At 40.4% G+C, this 22772-nt stretch overlaps 1 protein-coding gene across 1 annotated transcript; it reads left to right on the plus strand.

Annotated features, from left to right (window-relative positions):
* Window positions 1–10676: 10676 nt before the first annotated feature.
* LOC117273165 (uncharacterized) lies at window positions 10677–15263 on the plus strand. Its single transcript, XM_070184095.1, has 8 exons — window positions 10677–11024; window positions 11088–11188; window positions 11387–12079; window positions 12892–13255; window positions 13478–13678; window positions 13820–14293; window positions 14504–14944; window positions 15036–15263. The coding sequence occupies exons 1-8, from the start codon at window positions 10677–10679 to the stop codon at window positions 15261–15263; spliced, it is 2850 nt and encodes a 949-aa protein (XP_070040196.1).
* The last annotated feature ends 7509 nt before the right edge of the window (window positions 15264–22772 follow it).

Genomic DNA, 22772 nt, shown 5'->3' on the forward strand with positions numbered 1-22772 from the left:
CGCAAAGTCAATGACAAGCAAGAAGTCAGGAAATGGAGCAAGTTCGTACCCAAGTCTAAAAACAAAGAAGCTATGAATGTCAACACATCACTTGTGAAGTTCACGACGAAGATGAACAAGAAGCAGAGTATGAAGTCCACTTCATTTCAAGAAAAGAAAAGTGGAAAGTAGACTCTAAAAAAAATTCAAGAGAAGGAGTATCCATTTCTAGATTTTGATGTGCCAGCAATTTGTGAAGAACTCCTCGAGTTAAATCTCATTGAGCTTCCGGAGATGAAATGGACAAATGAAGCTAAGAAAATGAATGACCCAAATTACTGCAAATACCATCGACTTGTGAGCCACCCTCTGGAGAAGTGCTTTGTCTTCAAGGACAAAGTTATGGACTTTTCTCGTGAAAAGAAGATTGTTCTTGAAGATGAGAAAGCAAGCGCAAACTAAGTCTCTATCACCTTTGGCTCATTTAGTCCAAATGGATTATGTAGTTTTAAAGAAAGTAAAGATGAAGAATTACTGGAGAACAACAAAGTTGAAGTTGATCAACCTGATGATGATGAAGGTTGGACGTTGGTGACTCGCCGTAGGTGCCACAAAAGAAGCCCATGTAAAGAATGAATAAAATAACCAACAAGGAAGATGATGATAAAAAGACCAAGGAAACGAAATCTATTTAAGCATTTGAAGAAGGCAAAAGTGGAAGTGCACCACCCTATAAATCCACGACATCCAGTGACCTTGGAGGAGTTCTTACCAAGTTGGTTTCGCACGAAGATTTCTCATAATGGCCTGACGTTGGCACCATCTTCGGAAGAGATAATCGAGTCTATTCCTCAAGAAGTTAATGCTTGCGAGAAAAAAGTTACGTTCACAAATAACGATCTTCTACTAGGTAACACTCCTCATAACCGCCCGTTGTACCTGGTTGGCTATATGCGCGATGAAAGAGTAAATCAAATTTTGGTTGATGGAGGATCCTCAGTGAATATCTTGCCAATTCGCACTATGAAAGAACTTGGCATTCCCATGAACGAACTCTCGAAAAGTCCTATGATGATTCAAGGATTCAACCAAGTGGGCAAAGAGCCATAGGCGCAATCAAGTTGGGGATCACCATTGAAGATATGCAATCAAGTGCATGGATGCATGTGATCGATGCAAAGACTTCATACAACGTCTTGCTTGGAAGGACTTGGATACATGAGAATAAAGTGGTTCCATCTATATACCATCAATGTTTAAAGTACTACGAGGGTGAAGTCGAGAAGAAGATAGTTGCTGATAACGAGCCATTCACCAAGGCCGAGTCATACTTTGCCGATGCAAAGTTCTACTTGAAGAACTGCATTGTGAAGGAGCTAAAACCTGATGATGTCACGAATGGCAAGAATGACGAATCCACGACTAAGAGAGATGAGGTGGTTGCCGACAAAACCAAGGCTGTTATTGAGGAGGTATACCCTAACTCAAATAAATATCATGGAGGGAACACATTGTCTTATGGCAAGAAAGTAACTCTTATGCTCTGCTATGTCCCTAAAAAGAAGAAAGAAGAGGGAGAATCAGCCAAACTCCAGACCAATATGCTAAGGGAGTTAACTTTTCCGATCAAACGAATTGAGTCAATAATGGTTCCATCAATGCTACTTGCAGGGTTTGTGGCCCAAAATTATTCGTAGAATGTGGCACTCCCTACAAAGCGTACAGATGAAGGCTTTGATCCTAATGCTTACAGGCTATTTGCAAAAGTTGGATATAATTCCAATGAGCTGTCAAAATTAGGGAAGCTCCCGTCAGAAGCTTCTATGAGGCAACCACGTGAAGGTCTAGGATAAAAGCAACCTTCGCCAGTTCGCATCTCTATAAGAGGGGCATGCTGTGAGCACCTAATTTTTGACCGTGCTTGAATTTTTTTCCACTTATCTCACTTATTACTCCATCTTTCCCACTCCACTTTTCCTTGTCCCTCATGCTTGTCCCCCCTCCCCCCCCCCCCACAGCTCATCTTCTACTCACTCACGTTCTTTACCATGAAAACTAACTGGAAACTCCAGCTCAAAAGGCAACACAACAACCTCAACATTCACCTACAAAACTCCCTAAATATAGCTCAAATGGGGGGCTGGAAAACGGACCAAGGATCCTCTTCTACACCAAAAAACAAAATCCTAGCCGCCACCCTCTCCCTTCACTCCCATCCAAACACACTTTGACTTCTCTCTCATTTTCTTCTAAAAGCCAAAAGTTAGATTCTCGGATTGACGGATTTTGCTTCATGAGCTGCTAAATCTCTCGTTTCTGCTTCTTCTTAGTAGAGCTGCTAAATCCATATCTAAAAAAGGGGCTATTCGAACTTCTGCTCTTTACTTTAATTTTCTGGAATTTCGAGTGACATTTGAGTTGAAGAAGTATTTTTGGTCGCTGAATCTGTCGCTACTGTTTTGCTGAACTGTTACTGATTTCCGACTCGTCGATTTAGCTTCTATTTGGCTTTCTTTTCCTCAAACTTAATTCTAGAGAAATTAGGTATGTCTCTTCTCATATCTGTATTTTCAGCTTTGTTTAATATGAAATCGCAAGTGTTTTAGCTCTTTACCCATGTCCTGTTTGGATTCGCTGCGTTGGATTTGTAAATCCTAAACTAAATAGGGCCTTTTTCTTAACCCTCATCTTAAGTAGTCAGAAGCAGAGGGAATTTTGTTAATTATAGTGAGCATGTGATATTGTGGTAGAAACAAGTACAAGAAAAGTTAAATTCCCAATACTTTAAGGTTTTATAACTGTTATATCTAGCAAAAAGTTGTAGCCGTATGCATAAATATATTCAGTTAATACACAATGAAGTGTTGTTCAATGTCCGATACTTTTAGTTTTTTTTATTATTTGCTTTTTTGTTGTTTTGGTTAATTGGGTGAATGGTTTTATAAATTGTACTATGGTCTTTTGATTATTTTAAGTTATCATCCAGTCTAGAAAAGCTGATATTCCATGTATTGTTGAAGATAAACAGTCGAAATATTATGACACTCTATTTTTATAATACTAACTGCTTAGTGTAAAGCTCATATGATGAAACCTCTCTAGTTTTGAAATTAAATGGGTTGCTGTCCTTTTCTCTTTTCCTGTTAAGCTTGTTCTTTTAATTACTAATTTATTTACATTGCATGACTTTGAACGTTTTTCCATGTAATATCATTAATTCGTGTGTTGCATACATGCTTAATGTATAAATGGCTTTAAGTGATCATTTTTCTTAGACAATTAGGCAGCTCCAAATATGACAATAAGTTGAGTACTATTATCATGATTGTGTACACGTTCGCGTGACATAATTATGATTTTCAAAAATAAATCAAGCTACCCGTTCGCCCTACTTTGGCCAAAAATAATCTTAATAATTAATAAAGCGTGATAAATTGTGTACACGTACATGTGACATGATTTTAGCGCCTCACATAAAGCGAATTTACACACATGTAATCCATTTTCAAAGATAAATCCATAAGCGCCATAATTAAAAGCGGTAAAAAGGATAAATATACATAGGTTCTAAAACTAAGTAATTAAATAATTTAACTAAGCCAGATATGATTAAGAACGACCGTGCTAAAATCACGAAACCCGAGAGTGCCTCACACCTTCTCCCGGATTAACAGAATTCCTTACCTGGTCTTCTGTGTTCGCAGACCATAAGAAAGAGTTAATTTCCTCGATTTGAGATTTTAAAATAAACCGGTGACTTGGGACACCTTAAAATTATTTCAAGCAGCGACTCTGAAATCTAATAAATAATCCCATTTCGATTAATGTCACTTTAATTGAAAAAACTCCCTATCCCCTATCCCTTCGGGAAAAAGGAGGTGTGACAGCTCTGGCGACTCTGCTGGGGACAACCAGAATTCGAGCTTGCACATGTTGACTTTTTATTTGGCTTTATTAATTTTGTATATATTGCGATTTATTTGTGCCTAATGTGCTACTTGTTCGCTTTTTACCGCTTTGATATTGTTGAACTGTACATATAAACTGTCTTCTCTCACACCCCTCTGAGTCTTCTTGAATTTAAATTGGGCATTTGCTTGACATAGCTCGCTTTTTTTGAGATAGTCGAGGTGCTTGTCATCAGGTGAAGGATTTTAGTCACACATATTTTAGGCGGGGAACACCAACAACTAAGCCGGAAAGCAATGCTACCGGTACGCTGACCCTCCTCGACTCGAGTTGTCCACTCGAATAAACCAGTCTAGATACCTACTCCTCGAGGATTTAAACCTAAAAAAACAAATCTCATGCCGGATCCCTAGTAGGTTCGCTTTATTTGCATCACATGCATTTGACTTAGCGAAACTCGGCACAGGGGTCGGGTCTATATAAGACAGGTACCCTCTTTGAGACCATCACGTTCACTTATGTGCTACTTGTTACATCATTTGGAAGACTTGCTTGCATTGTTGACCGGTTTTAAAAAATTAGTTGGGCTGAATAAAAAATAATAAAAATAATAATAATAAAAAATTATTCTCCTAGTTTAATACAAATAATTCTTTTTTTAATGAGATTTTTGTAGTAGTGTGACATGAGGTGTAAAGATTAATTTTCAATAAAAATCAAAAGAGAAATACTTTGTTTCACCGAACTACGCAGGTTTGATTCTCACCGGATGTGAGATACATAGGCAACCTCTATCGGGTTCAGCCCACATTTTTCAAAATAAATATATATATATATATATATATATTGTCACCTTTTACTATTTTGTCCTCGTATTCCGACCGTCTTGCCAAGACAACCTCTTTCCTCGGGAGTACTGAAGGGCCGTTTTCGTAAGAATAGCCTTTTAATTTATTTTTGTCTACCTTTTATCATTTTGTCCCTATATTTGGCCGTTTTGCCTAAACATCCTTTAAGCCTTCCGTAAAAGTATCATAGGGTTATTTTCGTAATAATAGCCATTTTCCCTACTTTTATCATTCCACCTTTTGTTTTGGCTAATTTCAAAAAAGAAAATCGAGCCTTAATCCCTTTTTATCTTTTGCATATAGTTTAGGTAAGTCATGACTCTTTTGTCTTATTCTTAGGTTCACCATGAATTCTCCACAAAGAAGCAGTCAGAAAAGGGTAAGGGACGAGATACCTCCTATATTCTTGATCAGAGATAAGACCCCGAGTTGTCTCCGTAATTGGTGGCTTGGTTTTGCTACATGGGAACGAAATTAAGTATTTAAGCACCTCAGGTTCCTCCCAAATATCATGGGAATTAAACATAACAGAGATTTAATCGAGTCCCTAGTGGGTTTTTGGGACCCCGTAAATAATGTCTTCAGGTTCAAAGATTGTGAAATGACGCCTACATTGGAAGAATCAGGCGGGTTTACCGGATTGGGGAGAGACCTTCGTGGGAAAAAGCCTGCTGCTCCGAGAAAAGTTGGTGTGAACAACTTTTTGTAAAAGTTATGCCTCCGTCGAATTCCAATGGATTGCTTGGACGAAGGTTGGGTTCCGTTGGAATATTTATATGACAGATTTGGGGACGAGAAAGGGTTCGAGAACTTCTCAGGCACATAATTCGTCAACTAATTGAGTTATGACGCCTGGAGAGAGTTGAGAATCTTCGCGTTCATGATATCATTTCTCGGGACCATGGTTTTTCCAGAACGTGGTGGGCGCATCAGAATTCGATTGGCTGCGGTAGTCTCATATTTGCAAAGTAGCGAGGATCATACCATTCTTCCCATGATTCTGGGAGATATATTTCGAGCTTTGACCCGTTGCCAAGAGGGTAAAGTTTACTTTGAAGGATGCAACATTCTACTGCAGATGTGGTTCATAAAGCACCTTTATCATCATCCAATTGTAGTAAATTTCAATAATAACTGGCTAAATTACATTAGATGTCACCCAAACAGGGCCACGAATTGTAATCTTCCAGAGGGGGTGAGGGCCTGGCAAACATTACTTGGTTCATTAAGTCCTGATAGAATCACTTGGAACTATTATTGGTTCCCTTCTTCTAGGGTTATGCATATGTCGATGTATCGCCCGTTCTTTATACTCATAGGTTTCATAGGCTTTCAACCCTATGTACCCCTACGTGTCATGCGCCAGTTAGGGAGAGAGCAAAAGAGGCCCCCGATTGAAGACATGCGTCCGTTTGTGTGGGAATTTTTAACGGGAGAGGAACTTCCAAGGGAGACATATGCACAAAAGGTTTGGTTCGGTGGTCGATTTTTTGACTTGGACGAAATGGTAGCTGATCACAAATGTGGGGAGGTAAGCTCCGCATACCTTGAGTAGTTTCACAACCAGGCATCCCAGAGCAAAGGCCAGAAAGAGCCATATGGAATGCATTTGATTGGGAGGAAGAAATCAAGGCCAGAGTTAGAGAAACCGGAAGGGAAGTGGCACGAGAGTACCAATCCCGTATTGACATTTTATAAGAAGATAAGGTCATTCTAGAAAAATCCATGGACATACAACAGGCTGATTTCGAGCGGGAAAAGGCTCAGTGGGCACAAGAGAGGCGAGCACTCAAAGCTCAATTTAGACAAAAAAAGTGATCACTATCGCTCAACAACATGAAGAAACAGAAGCCCAATTTAAGGTGGTCCGGGATCATGAGCGTAGAGGTTTTGCTCCATTAATACAAGGTCTGAGGGATCAGTTAGGGGGAGCTGAGTCAAGCAAGGAGCGCCAGATCGTGGAGTTTGAAATAGAAAGATATCACTACCAAAGTATGATCAATCGGTTAGAGGGAGAGTCACTAGAAATTCGGCGCCAGAGAGATATGGCCTTAGAGCGCGAGCATGATGCGCTGGATCTAGCTGAGACCCGTGGTCAGCGCAATCAAGAGTTGCATTTGGCTCAGGAACATATTAAGGGAAATATCTTCGAGGTAGCCACATACACCTCCCGAGCATGCAAGAGTTGCCAGGGAATGACGCCTGAGCAGTTTGTAGAAGTATCAATGAACGTCGCCCATCACATATCTGCAGACTTAGAGAGGATATATCGTGATGTTGGGGGTCAGTCGCAGGAATACGTGCCTTGACTATAGTGATATCGTTGGATTCTCCTGCAAAGATTAGAGTCTCTTTTACTTGGCAGTCTATTTTGATTGTTCATTAGTTGTCATTGAGTCTGTAAAAGTCTTTTGGTGTGTTGAGTTTTGTTATTTCACTTTTCACCTTAAAAAAGTCTGTTTTTGAGTCGAGTCTGGTCTGGTTAAGAGGTTCGTCTTTATGTAATTTTTTGTTTTTAGGTCTTGTATAAAAAAAACATTATCATGTCCCTGAACTACGTAATGATCTGATTCATGCGATGACATGATACGTAGGCAACCCACAAAAGGTTCGATCAAAATATTTTTCAATGATATAAGGGGAGGGATCGAATGAGGCATTAGTAAAATGAAAAAAAGGGAGAGAAGAAACTAAAACCGTCAATAAGAAGCAACCTGATAAGCCGGAATGAAACATAAAGCCTTCCAAAAGCATGTTAGAAATGGTGATAATGTTAGGAGCATGGCATATTAAGTGTGATTCATATCTATAAAATGCTTAACCCTAACACGTTTGTTGTCTCTTAAAAAATAGTAAGCTTAACGTGGTTGGTTTGTGGAGAATCTGGAAACACATCATTACTTCACTAGATCTAAAGGAAAGGTACCGATGGCTAATAATGATGAGATCGAGTTGATCAGTGACGACCCCCAAGTTCAGTCAGTTGAGCAAGAGTCAGAGGAAATAAGAAAATTGAGACAACAATTGTCTGATGTATATCAAGCTTGGGTTTCCGATCAGCCTCCACCCCGGGGTCACTCAGAAGGAACTTCCACCGTACTCTTGACTACTCAACCACCGCTCCATGCAACGAGCGATCACATTCTACCACCAGGGTATGTGCCAAACTATATCCTCCGTGTTGCCCCTGGTACCTCTAATGTGTGACCTTCAGTCGCACCGGTCTGGAACACTCCTCTCGTCGTGTCTGACGCACCGGTATATACAATCCCACCACCACCTCCTTTGACGAGGCCGAACAACGAGCTACCATCTCATGCTTATGATGTCCAATACTACCCTCTAAATGTGGCTTTCAAGGTCTTAACTCCATATTATCAGACTCCTCAGTACGAGTCACCAGTGGAAAATAAAAAGGCTGCCAAGACGTTTGAGCCGGATGAGATGGCTAGGAAAATGAGAAGTCTTGAAGAGAACATAAAGAACATACAGGGACTAGGTGGTCACAAAAGTGTTTCATTCAGTGATCTATGCATGTTCCCTCATATCCATTTTCCACTAGGATTCAAGACCCCAAAATTTGAGAAATATGATGGACACGGTGATCCTATCGCCCACTTGAAAAGGTACTGCAACCAGCTGAGGGGTGCAGGTGGAAAAGAAGAATTACTAATGGCTTATTTTGGGGAAAGTCTTGTGGGGGTAGCCTCTGAATGGTTTATTGACCAAGATATCTCTCACTGGCATGTCTGGGACGACATGGCCCAGGCATTTATCAAATAATTTCAATACAACATTGATATTGCACCAGATCGCAATTCCCTGTCCAATATGAAGAAAAAACTGACTGAAAGCTTTAGGGAGTATGCAATCAAGTGGAGGGAGCAAGCGGCTAGAGTTAAGCCACCCATGGATAACCACGAATTGATCACTGTTTTTCTGGAGGCTCAAGATCCTGATTACTTTCAGAACATGATGTCCGCGATGGGTAGACCTTTTGCGGAAGCGATCAAAATAGGAGAGATGGTCGAAAATGGCCTCAAGACTGGCAGAATTGTAAGTCAAGCTGCTCTCAAAGCCACCACCCAAGCTATCCAAAATGGGTCGGGAAGTTTGGCAAATAGAAAGAAGAGAGATGAAGGGTCCATGATGACTTCGGGATCTAGGGAAGTTCAAAGAGGGGCATCGCACCCTTATGCGCAAGTTCAGCAGGGGAAATCCAGCTACACTCAACATTATTATCCCCCGCCAATTACTCAGTACTCTGTGGGACCACCACATTATACAATGTTTAATGCTCAATCATATGCTCGGCCTCCCAATCAACAGGTACGGGCACCATCTCCAAGGATCCCCCGACCTCAGCAGCAAAATTTTCAAGCACCCTACAATGCTCGTCCCAGGCAGGATTATGGTCGAGAGCAGAGGCCGGTGGAAACATTCACTCCATTGGCTGAATCATACTCTAGTCTATTCCAGAAGCTAAAGCAGATGGGCATGATTGGACCCATTTCTCCCCACCATATGCATCCCGATTCACATGGATTTCAAGCAAATGCTAGATGTGAATATCATTCAGGTGCCCCAGGGCATAGCACTGATGACTATTGGACTCTGAAAAGAGCCATAGAAAGACTCATCGCAGAAAAGTTGATTGTGGTAACAAATGGCGAAGACCCTCTTAATGTTACAAACAACTCGCTGCCAGCACACAACGATGTTCATTTTGTGGGAATGATCGGCCGAGATCAAGAATATAAGCCGGTTGGCCGAGCAGAAATTACAGTGGGAACGATTCAATAAGGAACATGACTGGAAGTAAGTCCAAGCCAAGATGTGCCATTGATTGTGAAAGGTGCCCAGAGCTCAGGGAAGGCAACTTTATTTGTTCCAAAAATCTTGAGGTTGGAAGTTCGCTCCAATGTTCCAAGCCCAAAGTTGTATGTCCTCGGAGGTCACCCCATCACAAAGCAGAATCAGGGCGGTACAGAGGGTATAACAGAGCCGATCATAATCAAGCCTTCTATACAACCCCGTGTGACAAACACGAAAACCATTCCTTGGAACTACAACAAAACTGTAGTAACCTACAAAGGCAAGGAAATCATAAAAGAAGTGGGGGAAACTAGAGGTTTGACTTGATCGGGGAGGTGTTACTCTCCAGAAGAGTTGAGGAAGTCCAAGCAACTCAGAGAAGGCCAAATGCTAATAAAGAAATCGGTCACGGAAGAAGAGGCAGATGGGTTTTTGAAAAAGATGAAAGTTCAGGATTACTCAATCATTGACCAGTTGAGAAAGACTCCTGCCCAAATCTCTCTGTTATCTTTGCTCATACACTCAGAAGAACATGCCCGTGTACTAATCAAAATCCTGAACGAGGCACATGTCTCAGAGAAGACCACCGTTAATTAGTTAGAGAAGATGACCAACAGATATTTTGAGGTGAACAAAATCTCCTTTACTGATGATGAACTTCCCGAGGAGGGAGCCGGGCACAATAGTGCTTTTCACCTGATTGTCAAATATGAGGGGCATTATATAAAGCGAGTCATGGTTGATGGAGGCTCGAGTATGGATGTATGCCCTCTCTCTGCCTTGCAAAGTTGGAAGATCAACATAGACAAAATTCGACCCAGAAATGTTCGCATCCGGGCTTTTGATGGCTCAGAGAGAGATACCATTGGGGAGATCAACCTCACCATGACGATTGGGCCGGTTGATTTTGAAATTGTCTTCCAAGTAGTGGACATGGAAACTTCTTATAACTTTCTTCTCGGAAGGCCATGGATCCATACGGCCCGAGTTGTGCCATCCACCTTGCATCAGATGCTCAAATTCGAACACGACAGGCAAGAAATTATTATTCACGGAGAAGACGAGTCATCCATTAATAAAGATCCGTTAATTCCGTGTATTGAGGCCAAGGAAGGGTGTGAGTCCATGGTCTATCAAGCTTTCGAAGTAGTTGTTGTGGACCATGTTGAGGAAGGAAAGCCTATTTTGCATCCTCGTCTTTCCGCCACATCTGTAATGGTGGTTGCACTTATGCTGAGACAAGGTTATGATCCAGGAAAAGGCTTGGGGGCATCGCTGCAAGGAATTTTGGAACCCATCTCTCCCTTTAGCAACAATGGTACTTTTGGCTTAGGTTTCAGGCAGACACAAGAAGATGAAGATAAAGCTAAGCACGGCAAAAGGCATGGTTGGGTCTTGCAGCAACCTATCCCTCACATTTTCTACACTTTTGTCAAGCCACGACTCAAAGAGGGTCAAAATTCCCGGGCACAGGCAAATATTGATGAAATTTGCCATGGCCTCAGCCAGATGTTTTCTGAAGTGAATATGATCTAGGCTGGTGAAGGTACTAGTCGTGCCGATATGCAACTAATTGGCCCAGACACCATGCTCAAAAACTGGGAAGCAATTCCTCTTCCCACAAGGAAGGAGTCTTGGTAGTTTATTTTTGTAGCTCCGTTTGTTTTTTACTTTGGGTTACTTTCAGGGTTGTAATCCAAACATCTTAGTACGATTGTTTTATTTTGATGTTAACCCTTCTATCCTTTCAAATTCGATGAAATGCAGTTCAATTTTTTATTAAGTATAGTATCTTTTCCTTTTACTAATTTTTGTCATTTTGTTTTCCATTTCAGTTTTGTTAATGTCGGCTTTAATAACATGACATGCATGCGGAATTCACGCCCAGATCTTAAAAAGTTGTCTAATTTTGAAATAATGCATCAAGAGGTTGAATTTGATGAAAATGAGGCTGTTGAGGAAATAAAAATAGAGTTGGAACAATTTGAAAACAAGCCTAGGCCCAACCTCAATGAAACTGAGCCAATTAATATCGGAGGTCATAAAGAAGTTAGGGAAACAAAGATAAGCATTCACACTGAACAAGAAACTAGAGATGCCTTGATTCAAATTTTATTTGAGTACAGAGATGTGTTTGTTTGGTCTTATGATGATATACCGGGTCTAAGTGCCGATTTAGTGGTTCATAAGCTTCCCACCTATCCTGATTTTCTACCAGTCCAACAAAAGCAACGAAAATTTAAAACGAACATGAGTGACAAAATCAAAGAGGAACTAATGAAGCAACTAAGCACCAATGTGGTCAGAGCTGTCCGATACACTACCGGGGTGGCAAATATTGTGCCTGTGCTAAAGAAGGATGGAAAAACTAGAGTATGTGTTGACTACAGAGTATGTGTTGATCCTTCGGACTTACTTTGTCAAAGTAGGATTGTGCCTGTGCCAAAGACGGATGTTTGGCAATCAAGTGGACGGACGATTGCCAAAATGCTTTTGACAGGATCAAAGATTATCTGTCAAAACCCCCTGTACTGGTCCCACCTGAACCTGGTAGGCCTTTGTTTTTATATCTATCGGTGATGGATAATTCCTTTGGATGCGTTTTGGGGCAACATGATGCAACATGCAAAAAGGAACATGCAATCTATTATTTGAGCAAGAAGTTCACCAATTATGAGGTTAAGTACACCCTTTTAGAAAGGACATGTTGTGCCTTGACTTGGGTCTCTTAGAAGTTGAGACATTATCTTTTGGCCTATACTACTTACCTCATATCCAGAATGGATCCTCTGAATTACATCTTCCAAAATCCAATGCCCACTGGCAGGCTTGCAAAATGGCAAATCCTGCTCACATAGTTCGACATTGTCTATGTCGCTCGCACCGTGATGAAAGCACAGGCTTTGGCCGATCATTTGGCAGAGAATCCAGTTGATGATGAGTAAAAGCCACTTACCACATACTTCCTAGACGAAGATGTCAACTCAATAGAGGAAGTAGTTCCAGACGACAACCCTGTATGGAAAATGTATTTTGATGGAGCTGTCAATATCAAAAGAGTTGGGATCGGGGCAATCCTCATCTCACCTATTGGACAGTATTACCCTGCAATGGCCCGACTTCTATTCTTCTATACCAATAATACGGCAGAATATGAAGCCTGTATCATGGGTTTGAAAATGGCCCTCGATCTTGTTGTGCATGAACTATTGGTTATGGGAGATTCTGACTTGCTTATCCAGCAAGCCCAAGGTGAATGGGAGACTCGAGACATCAAGCTTATTCCATACAGACAATGTGTGCAAGACTTGAGCAATAGATTCAAATCTATCAAGTTCAGGTACATTCCCAGGTTTCACAACGAGCTAGCCGATGCTTTGGCTACTTTAGCCTCGATGCTTCCTTATCCGAGCAACACCCATATCGATCCACTAGGAATCCAAGTTCGGAATCAGCACGGTTACTGCAATACAATTGAGACAGAACCAGATGGTAAACCATGCTATCCTGACATAAAACGATTCCTGAAAACAAGAGAATACCCAGAGCATGCCAAGGGAGATCAAAAAAGAACTATAAGACGGCTCGCCGACGGTTTCTTCCTGAATGGAGAAATTTTGTACAAAAAGACCCCAAATTTGAATTTGTTGAGATGTGTAGATGCCACAGAAGCTGAGCGGATCATGAATGAAGTGCATTCGGGGGTATGAAAACCTCACATGAATGGATATGTTTTGGCGAAGAAGATTCTGCGGGCAGGTTATTATTGGCTTACAATGGAGCGAGATTGCTTCTGTTTTGTTCGCAAGTGTCACCAATTCTAGATTCATGGTGACCTGATTCACTCGCCTCCTTCAGAGTTGCATCCCATGTCCTTTCCCTAGCCTTTCATTGCTTGGGGAATGGATGTTATTGGGCCAATTCAGCCAAAGGTTTCTAATGGGCATAGATTCATTTTGGTTGCAATTGATTACTTCACCAAGTGGGTGGAGGCCGTCACTTTCAAAGCAGTCACCAAGAAAGCAGTGGTAGACTTTGTTCATTCTAACATCATCTGTCGCTTTGGTATTCCAAAAACCATTATCACTGACAATGCAGCCAATCTAAATAGTCATTTGGTGAAGGAGGTATGCGAGCAATTTAAAATTGTGCATCACCATTCTACCCCTTACCATCCAAAAGCCAATGGAGCTGTTGAAGCGGCAAACAAGAACATCAAGAAGATTCTTAGAAAGATGATCCAAGGTTCTAGACAATGGCATGAAAAGTTATCTTTTGCTCTTTTGGGATACCGCACGACTGCTCGCACATCTGTTGGTGCAACTCCTTATCTGCTGGTATACGGAACAGAAGCTATAATACCGGCCGAAGTCGAAATTTCCTCTCTCCGGATCGTTGTGGAATCGGAGATTGAAGATACAGAATGGGTAAAGACCCGTTTGGAACAACTGATGCCGATTGATGAAAAATGGCTAGCAGCAGTATGTTTCGGCCAATTATACCAGCAAAGAATGGCACGCGCTTACAATAAGAAAGTGCGTCTACGACACTTTAAGGTAGGCCAACTCATTTTGAAACGCATTCTTCCACACCAAGTAGAAGCTAAAGAAAAGTTCGCCCTGAACTGGCAAGGACCCTACATCATCAAGAAAGTGTTACCAAAAGAGGCCTTGCACTTGGTAGATGACGAAGGACGAGTACCAGACATGACGATTAATGCAGATGCAGTCAAAAGATATTATGTTTGATATATACCCACTGCAGAACTTTCACGCATTATTTTCTCAAATCGAGATGACGAAGGCTATTATTGGTCTCTGTCCCAAATAGGTGTCACCCTTTTGTTAACCCTTTTAATCCGTATTTGTCTTCTTTCTTTACCTCTTTTGGAACCCGTGTACTTGTAAAAAAAAATCATACAACAAACCTTCTGAGTTCAATGAAACCATCAGCTGGTCTTAGTGGGGGAAAACTCTGTCCAAAAAAGCACAGCTAATCATAAGGCAACTAGGAAGTTGAACCCTGCAGCAACAATTTTTAATCCTACTGCACCAGGGATTACAATGCTGAAGAAAACAAACAATACTAATGTTAATGGAAGTGAGAATGCAGGGACTGAAGGTGTCCTTAAGGAAACAACTGCACAATGGGTCAGTAGAGCTTTTGATGATAATTTAGTGCTAACTAATCAGTCCTGTCAGGAAATTCCTTCACAATCAGTTGATACAAATGCACCAGCTGCTGTACTTAAGGAATTTGATAGATTACAACTAAGTGGAAGTAGACTTTGGTGTCAACAATTAGAAGAAGGGTCAGAGGATGGTGAACTCCCACAAGGGGTTATAGGTGATGATGAAGTAACAGAAGAGGAAAGGGAAGTAGATGAACAAAATGTAAATGGGGAAGGGATAAGATACAATATTGAAATATCATTGATAAATAAAAGACCTATCACTTTTGAAAAATGTCGAAGCAGTCGAATAGGATACAACACTACCTGTTGATGGAATACATAATGTTACTGTGATTGATCCTGGAGGAACATGTGACAATAAGGGAGAACCATTTGTGCAAGGTTTTAACTCAGATGATGCAGACATTTTAGCAGATAAAGTTACACTACAAGAAGGGGAAACACATTTACAAAGGCGACCTAATAGTACTGTTCCATTGGCCTCTATATCACTGCAATGTCAGGTCACACGCAAGTAGCACACTAGTGGAACATCAATCATTAAGGTGACTGAGAACACTATGGTGGAACAAATGAACTCTATTATTGACAAGGGGGAAAACATGGAGAAATCTGGCAAAGACCTTGATGAAGAATCCACCACCCAGAATTTTCTAAATGTAGCTAAAAGGGGAGATATTTCACCACGATTGATTGAAAAGGTGAAATCAGCTGCCAAAGGAAGAAGGAAACAATTGAAAGATACACCAGCTATTCCATTTACTGGAGTACAAACAAGAAAGGCCATAACCAAATCTAACAATTAATAATGAATGCGCTTATTTGGAATGTGAGATCGGTTAACACTAAAATAGCCTTTGAAAGGACCATCATAATGCATAGACAATATCAGTTTCAGTTCGTAGGCTTAATGGAACCAATGCAACCTGCCAGAAAATTGGAGAAATATAAAAGAAAGATTGGTTTTGCACAAGCATTTGGGAATGTAACAAACAAAATCTGGGCATTTATTGATGAGGCATATGAGGTAAACATTCTGCTCAATCTGGACCAATAACTTACACTTCATCTAACTAATCTGGATGACAACAAAGAAATTATACTTACACTGGTGTACGCGAAATGCGTTGCTATCGGACGCATTGAACCGGGGGACACTATGTATTCTCTTTCTAAGGACATGTCGCTTCCTTGGCTTGTGGGGGGAGATTTTAATATGATATAGGATGAAGAGGAAACGTTTGGAGGACTTCTAGTGTACATGAATGAAGTGCTGGATTTTAAGCATTGTGTGAACTCATGCAACCTCTTTGATCTTGGTTTTAAAGGTAGTATCTATACATGGTGGAATGGTCGTGTTGAAGAGGACTGTATCTTCAATCGATTGGATAGATGCTTAGCCAACATCGAGCTCCAACAGATGTTACCTGGGCTGGAAATAACTCATCCATCGAAAATAGGCTTAGATCACAGCCATTTGCTATTGACGACCTCTAACAACACAGTACCAGTTAAGAAATATTTTAGATTTCTTAACCTTTGGACAAAGAATGCTTCCTTCAAAGAAGTCGTCCAGCAAAACTGGAATGCTGACTTTGTTGCATCTCCCTTTTTCCTATTCAATTACAAGCTTAAAAAATTGAAGAAAGCTCTATCACGTTAGAGAAGAGCTATGTTTGGGGACATATTCCAAAAAATTGTAAGTCTGGAGGAGGTAGTTACCGTCCATGAAGCTCAATTTGAGATGAACCCTTCACAACAAAATAGAGAAAGACTTCAAAGAGTGCAGACAGAATTGATCAAATACCTTTCATTGGAAGAAGAATTTTGAAAACAAAAAGCGGGTATGGCATGGTTTAAGGATGGAGATAGAAATACGAAGTTTTTTCATGCTCAAGTTAACAGCAGAAGAAAAAAATTACAATTGAAGAGAATATAAGGCAAAAATGGGGATTGGATCGAAGATCATGAGGAAATGGCTGCTGAAGCTATTAACTTCTTTCAAGCGCAATTCCATGAAGACAAAATTCCTACTTCATTTGAGATCATCGATCATGTACCAAAAATGGTGACTAGTGAGCAGAATCTTGAATTGCTGAAGCAACCTACATATGACAAAGTCAAATGAGCAGTCTTTGGTCTCAATTATGATAGTGCAGTGGGGCCTGATGGGTTCACAGGATGCTTCTACCAAACTTGCTGGGATATTATAGGAGAGGATGTTTTTGATATGGTTAGAGCTTTCTTTAATGGTCATGGATTGCCAAAATGTGTGACCCACACCAATTTGGTACTTCTGCCAAAAAGGAAAGAGGTGGTCACTTTTTCAGATTTGAGACCCATCAGTCTTAGCAATTTCTCCAACAAAATTATATCTAGAGTTATTCATGAATGACTTGTTGGATTCCTTCCTGCACTTATATCAGAAGAACAGGCTGGCTTTGTTAAAGGAATAAGTATTGTTGAGAACGTCCTTCTGACGTAAGAAATAATTAGTGACATTAGATTACAGACAAAAGCTGGCCCAAATGTGGTGATAAAATTAGATATGATGAAAGCCTATGACAAACTATCTTGGTTATTTTTGACAAAGATGCTAAGTAAAATGGGATTTGATGAGAGGTTCATAGGCTTGATTTTTGGAATCGTCTCCAATAATTGGTATTCCATACTGCTCAATGGACAACCTTTTGGGTTTTTTAAATCAACGAGAGGAGTCAAGCAAGGCGAGATCCACTATCACCCGCATTATTTATTATTGCGGCAGAAGCACTGTCAAGAGGTCTGAATAGCCTACATTTGAACCTCTACTTTTGTGGTTTTGGATTACCCAAATGGAGTCCTAAAATTAATCACCTTGCATATGCAGACGACACAATCATTTTTTCCTCCTCAGATGCAACCTCACTTCATTTGGTGATGGAAGTCTTAGCAGCATATGGAAATGCATCTGGACAAGTCATTAACAAGATGAAGTCAACAGTTTACTTGCATGAATCTGTGCAAGAATCAGTGGTTAACAAGATACAAAGAGTTACAGGCTTTGGCAGGATGGAATTTCCTTTCAGTTAACTTGGATGTTCCATTTTCTACACTAGAAGAAAGATGGAGTTCTATGAAGGATTGATCACCAAAGTCATGAACAAATTGCAATCATGGAAAGGTAAATTGTTATCTATTGGTGGTAGGGCAATTTTAATAAAACATGTTTTGTAAAACATGTTTTGCAAAGCATGCCGATCCACTTACTATCAGCTGTGAACCCTCCGCCATATGTTATTAATAAGTTGCACAAGATGTTCGCGCAATTCTTTTGGAGTAGCTCCATTGGTGGCAGAGGAAGGCACTGGACCTCCTGGGACACTATGTGCAGACCATATGATAAAGGTGGCATTGGTTTTGGATCACTACACGATGTAGCCAAAGCATTATTTTATAAGTTATGGTGGAATTTCAGAATGAAGCCTAGCTTATGGAGCTCTTTTATGAGCCAAAAATATTGCAAGAAGCTCAATCCAATCATTGTACCTTGGAAACAAGGGTCACACATATGGAGTAGGTTGACTGAATGCAGAGACATTATTGAGCATCAAATTGGATGGCATCCTAAAATGGAATATGTACTCTTTTGGTATGAGAACTAGACGGGTCTTGGAGCCTTATACTTTAGTGTACCACCAGATTTTGAAATTGATGAGATGATTAATAATGTTTCGTATGTCGTGGATGAAGGAACATGGAATGTTAACAAGTTAACGGAGATTCTTCCTGAGGAATATGCAACACATATTCTGGAAAAGGTAAAGCCACCAGGAGATCAAGCTGTCCTTGATAGGTATTTTTGGAGTTTAGAAACAAGAGGAAATTTCACAGTAAAGTCAGCGTGGGAGTATTTACGTAGGAGAAATGATCCAGGGAATGCCTATAAAAAGATGTGGATCAAGGGTCTACCATTTAAAATATCCTTCTTTATTTGGAAGGTTTGGAGAGCAAAACTTCCACTGGATGATTACATGAAGATGTTGGGCTATCACATGCCATCAAAATGTTGGTGCTGCGCACTACCAAATGAAGAAACATTGACTCATCTGTTCTTCAATTCAAATGCAGCAAAGAGGGTCTGGTCATACTTCCTGAACAATGCAGGCATCAATATGGAGGGGATCACTATGCATCAGGCTATCGTGAAGTGCTGGACAACCCAGGTCATAACGCGAGTTCAGCCAATATTACAATCACTGCCTGTTATCATCGTGTGGGAGCTGTGGAAGAGAAGAAGTGGATATAAACATGGAGATGCAGTAACAATAAATAGGGTCATATACCAGATATCTATCACAATTCAATCTCTGGTTAAAATAAGGAAGCCATCATTCTATAACGCTCCACACAAATGGCCAGATTTATTGAACATGATGGAGCAATACACATCAGCATTGAAAATTACTAAAGTTCTATGGGAAAAGCCTATGATAGGGTGGATTAAAGTAAATTCAGATGGAGCTTCAAGGGGAAATCCAGGAAGAAGTTCAATTGGATTTGCCGTGAGAGATGAAGAAGGTGATATAAGGTTTGCATTTGGGAAACTCCTACATGACACGACGAATAATAAGGCAGAAGCTTTGGCAATTGGTGAGGCACTCAGATACTGTGAAGGACAAGGTTATACACACATTATGCTACAAACAGATTCATTACTATTGAATAATGCAATTGAAGGAAATTGGGCTATACCATGAAAAATCGCAGAACATGTTGAGGAGATTGAAAAAATAGTATCAAGATGTCATGTAAAGCTATCACATATAATGATAGAAGGCAATTGCTTGGCGGATCACTTAGCAAATTATGCTCTTGATATAGGAGACATTAAAGCTCAATGTTTTCAGGAACTAGATTTAAAAGGAAGGAAAATTGTGAATAACAATAAACTTCAATGTCCATATCTAAGGGTGAAAGTTGCACGAAATTAAGGATGCGATCAAACAAGCAGATAAATCGCAAACATCAGTTCCATTTCTGTGCTCCAATCATTAGGGAGGAGAGCATGAGAATATCTTTCACTGGCATGGTATTCTCTTTTGCAGTGAAGGCCTTTGATTTTGTTAACAGGAATGAATGCAACAGTCACTTTTTTGTTTCTTAAGGCGCACAAACAGGAAATCGAAGATCAGGAGGAAAATGAAAACAACAAGCTTCAGCAGTTTGTCTGTACAAATGCCGCTAAGGAAACAACTTTGCAACAGAAGAAAATGGGCCAAAACAACAATACATTTCACAAGCTCAATATACCATGAATGGATTGACAAAAAAAAAAAATCAAAAGAGGGCACCTGCAATTTACATGAGATCATCATCAAACCAGGCATGCTACAACAGCTGCCCAGTCTTTCATGCACGACACAGGGTTCTTCAACAGGTCGTATGGATGCTTTGAAAAGTACCAGATGGAGCAGCTTATCATATTCATCAAGTAGGATGTACAAGGAAGATAAGTTGGGAGGAATGTCACACTTTCAAACAAGCATCATGCCTGAATTTTGGACGCAAAAATGGACAGTCATCACTAGCATCTACTACTGAGCAGTGCTGGAAAAAGATGATGGCCACAGGTCAAGATAACATGTTGCAACACCAAAGGAATGCAGATTCTATCACATGATGGATCTGTTAGCAGTGGATATGGAATACACAAGTGCTGAGAATTACATCATGACGGGTCATAATGCCAAATAAGTGCGCGCAAATAAAGAAAATGGATACATTTGTAATACTCTAGTATTTTTACATGTTTTATACTTTATATTCTATTTTTATACTAGATCACAATATAATATCCATTTTGGGTATCACAAACCCAAAATTGATAATACGATCTATGTATTTGTCAAACTTTATCTATTTCATCATGTAAGACCTCCTGATAATCTTTGTTGCTTTTTTGGATTCATATTTATAAAAAAACTAGCCCTAGGAACTTGCCTAGTGGATTGCCAAAAAAAGAGTTCAGTGAACTACGTCTGACCTGATTCCAAAAGGATACGTAAGCAGCCTTGCCCTGGGTTCGGTCCCATCACAAAAAACAAAATTCCATATTCCCCATACTCCAAAACTGGTGCAGGAGTTTGTTTTATTTTATGATTTTTTCTGTAGAAACGTTTCCAAAAGTTGTAATTCAGTTCAAGTTTCTTTTCGCCTTTTTCCCTATTAGGAATTTTTGATCGATCTTTGAGAATGTTTGAAGTCCCCATGCAAAAAGAAAAGAAAAAAAATGAGAGAGAGTCTTATAAGTGAAAACCCGTATGGGCACTGTAAGGCGATAGTGAGTAGAGAAATGAGAGATGTTAGTTAGCGAAAACCCGCAAAGGGCGCTACTAGCCAAATGAGGGTCTTCGATGCTCCGGCGTAAGCATAACCAAGACAGTTTCAAGATGAACATTGCGATAAATTTTTAGAATTAGACAGGTCGGACGGATCAGGCGTCCAGTCCAAAATGCATGTCATGATTCATTGAAGTCGGCACACACCTCCAGATAAGTCTCCCTATTCCTCTCCCCGAAATAGACACCTTTTGTTTAGTCACAATTCCCTTTTACTTTCAATTACTCTTATGTGTTTCCCATAATTTTCTTTGAGTCCCTTTCAGTCTAATCTTGCATCAAAAGCGAAGCAAAGAAATAGCTGCAAAACTGTCTACAGTTTTCCCGTAGTACCGAGCACAATTTGGAGCATATACGACATTAACGAAGGCAGGAATCCATCTGTGATCTCTTTTGATAAGGCGGGCAAAGTGTCTCAAAGAAACTGAAAAGGTCGCCTAAGCAAAACTTGCTTTATGGGAAACGTTGATAAGTACTATGGACAAAAACTGGTTCTGAGTGCAAGCCAACTAAGTTTGATTTTAAAGGAAAATTGCTTTGCCTTAGGGACAAGGGTTAGTGATACCGTGAACATCCGGGTATTAAACAGCCATGGGAAATGTCAGAAAGACAAAGTCTCCAGAAAATGATTCAAAGTATCCGAGCATCTCGGTACCACTCTGATAGAATCAGTTCTTCGACAACGGGGTGGCCGTGAACTCAAACTCCTCAGTACATCAAGGCCACAAACAGACCACCACTTTAAAAACTCATAAATTTTCTTTGTTTGGAGCAGGAACAAAGCAGTGCAGAATGCCAATTCTCAAAGGATGAATATCACCAAAGGTAAGTCCCTTAAAATCTCCATTTTATTTTATTTTCAGCATGCATCACTATTGTCCATACCTCTCATTTTAGTAGCTTAACCCAGGTAAAAACTTTTGCCTAGGGGGATCCAGCTCATATTTCTGGGTAGAAGTACTTTCGCCCAGGCTTGCTTATCATAGCTTAACCCGGGTAGAACATTTTCACCTAGGGGGATCCAGCTCATATTTTCGAGTAGAAGTACTCTTCGCCCAGTTTGCTTTTCGTAGCTTAACCCAGGTAGAACCTTTTCACCTAGGGGGATCCAGCTCATAGTTCCGGGTAGAAGTACTCTTCGCTCAGGTTTGCTTTTCGTAGTTTAACCAGGTAGAACCTTTTCGCCCAGGGAATTCATAATTTTATTTGTGGTACAGGGCGCCAACCCCTGGTTACATTTCCTTTTCAGTAATACAGGGCACCAACCCTAGTTACATTTCCTTTTCAGTAATACAGGGTACCAACCCCTGGTTACATTTCCTTTTCAGTAATACAGGGCGCCAACACCTGATTACGTTTGCTTTTCAGTAATAAAGGGCGCCAACCCCTGGTTACATTTCCTTTTTAGTAATACAGGGCGCCAACCCCTGGTTACATTTCCTTTTCAGTAATATAGGGTGCCAACTCCTAGTTATATTTTCTTTTCAGTAATACATGGCACCAACCCCTGGTTACATTTTCTTTTTAGTAATATAGGGTCCCAACCCCTGGTTACATTTCCGTTTCAATAATACAGGGCGTCAACCCCTGGTTACATTTCCTTTTCAGTAATACAGGGCGCCAACCCCCGGTTATATTTCCTTTTTC

Source organism: Nicotiana tomentosiformis, chromosome 8, assembly GCF_000390325.3.
Source record: "Nicotiana tomentosiformis chromosome 8, ASM39032v3, whole genome shotgun sequence".
Taxonomy (NCBI): Eukaryota; Viridiplantae; Streptophyta; class Magnoliopsida; order Solanales; family Solanaceae; genus Nicotiana; species Nicotiana tomentosiformis.